The sequence below is a fragment of the Crocodylus porosus genome, unplaced genomic scaffold, assembly GCF_001723895.1.
Source record: "Crocodylus porosus isolate Cpor-Errol unplaced genomic scaffold, CroPor_comp1, whole genome shotgun sequence".
Lineage (NCBI taxonomy): Eukaryota > Metazoa > Chordata > Crocodylia > Crocodylidae > Crocodylus > Crocodylus porosus.
The window spans coordinates 1,809,480-1,811,530 of NW_017728918.1; the positions used below are offsets into that span (position 1 = coordinate 1,809,480).

At 41.6% G+C, this 2,051-nt stretch overlaps 1 protein-coding gene across 1 annotated transcript in view; it reads left to right on the forward strand.

Annotated features, from left to right (window-relative positions):
* ADGRF5 (adhesion G protein-coupled receptor F5) overlaps positions 1-2,051 on the forward strand; it is a 153,609-nt gene that overhangs the window by 137,312 nt on the left and 14,246 nt on the right. The window contains exon 13 of the mRNA XM_019538098.1: positions 1,283-1,420. Coding sequence (XP_019393643.1) covers positions 1,283-1,420 — 138 coding nt within the window. The remainder of the gene's footprint in view (positions 1-1,282; positions 1,421-2,051) is intronic.

Consider the following 2,051-nt stretch of genomic DNA (forward strand, 5'->3'; position numbering starts at 1 on the left):
TTTTTTTTTTTTTTTTTTTTTGCAGTAGCACACCAGTGACTTATATTCAGTTATATTCAGTGTTGCAGCTTAGCCACCTAGCCAGTCGTACTCCACCTTGTATTTGTGCATATAATTGTGCCATCCTAAGTGAAGTACTTTGCACTTCCATAACTGAATGTCATTCAGTTAAGACCGTTTTCCTTATTATCAAAGTGTTTTTAAATCCTAATCCTCCCTTCCAAAGTATCTTCTAGTTTCATCTAGAAATGTACTAAGTGTGTACACAATCCTATCCTCCAAGGCGTTAACCAAGATAGAGATTCCTGGGGAATCCTATTTGAAATGTCTTCCCTTTTTGACATTGAGTCACTGATGACTACTATTTGAGCATGTTGATCCAACCAGTTGTGCACCCCACTTATAGCTGGTTCATTTAGACTACATTTACTTTGCTTACTCATGAGAAAGGCATGGGAGACAGCATCAGAAGCCTTGCTAAAATTGAAGAATATCACATCCACTGCCTGTCACGTTGTTGTATAAGGAAATCAGATTGGTCAAGCGTGACTTGCTTTTGACAGACACGGTGCCTGTTCCCGATTACTTTGTTATCGTCCAGCTGCATAGAGATTGATTCCTTTATGGTACGCTTCAAAATCTTTCCATGTGTCAGTATTAACAGACAGAAGACACATACACCTTCAGCAGTTCAGCTGACCCTAGGCAACCAGAGACTGACAGTTGGACCAATTCAACATCATTCTGGGTAGGCTCGGATAGGAAATAGATCTCATCTTGCTTGACCAGAACAGTAATTGGATGCAATATATTGCTTGGTATCACTGATAAGAAATGGAAAGTAGGTGGCTAATGAAGAATCATTGGAAAGATTACTCTGAGACATACATGATGACTGAAAGTCAAATGGAGGGTGGTGCAGAACCTGGGATTAAGAGTCCTAGATGAATGTCTGCAGCGGAAGGAGGGACAGGAACAAACCAGAAGAGGCTCCTCCAAAAATTTCCAGCACCTGCTACTTCTGTACAGTAAAGAATGACTTAGGAAAAATGTAGTCTCACACCACAAAGCCAAAAAGGTGCTACATTATGCATCAGGAGAGAGAAGGGATGGCATAAGGGGTAGGACAGATGGACCATAAGCAGAGAAGACCATTAGCTGGAAAATCAGGAATTTATCCCTTAGAGGATCTCGTTGCTTTAAAGCATTAGGAAATGTCTTGCTTTTTCTTGCTCATGGAACCAAAATCTAATACTGACATACCTAAAATATTTCTTTGCAGAGAAAATGAACCAGACGTGCTACGTGTATAATTACAAAGAAAACATATGCAACAAAAATCTCTCGGTGTACTGCACCTTTCAAAACCGCATCCACGGAAGTGTTCAAAGTCCTTACATGGAACTGCGTCTTATCTCTAGTAAGATGAAATCTTAGCAATGATATGGAGCGTTTGAATGTAGACTATTCATGTGTTTGTTAAATCAGAGGCCCTGTAAGGTAGCACTGAGGCTACCTATATCACCAGCATGGGCTTTAGTTACAGATGACTGGGAATTTTCTCTCAGGTTTTTATGTTGGGGTTTTTTTCTTCTTTTTTTGATGGACAATGTGGATTCCACAAGAAAACTCTCATTATGCTGCGTGTTTCAAAATTAAAGCAAAGTGCTTTGCTTCTAACTCAGTTCAGCATGCAACTCTGTTTCCACTTGAGCTGCCACAATGTCTTATGGGAGATGTAGTCTGGGGGCCTCACTCCCCCTTCTTTCTTTTGGGCTTGATTCCCCATCAAGATTACATCTCTCAGGATGCAGCAGAGTCAAAGGGCGCCCATATTGCACTGCAGCTGTTCAGCTTCTACAAGCTTTAGGGCGAGGTTGTGGTGCATCCTGAGAAGGGTCTGCCCAAGGAGCCCAGCATCTAGGAAGAAACAAGGACTTAGTACACTCCAGCAACAGCTCCCACTGTGTCCCAAAGCAGCTCAGGCGAACACAGATACACGTCAGCTGGAAATTAGAGTTTCATAGTTTCATAGTTTCTAGGGTTGGAAG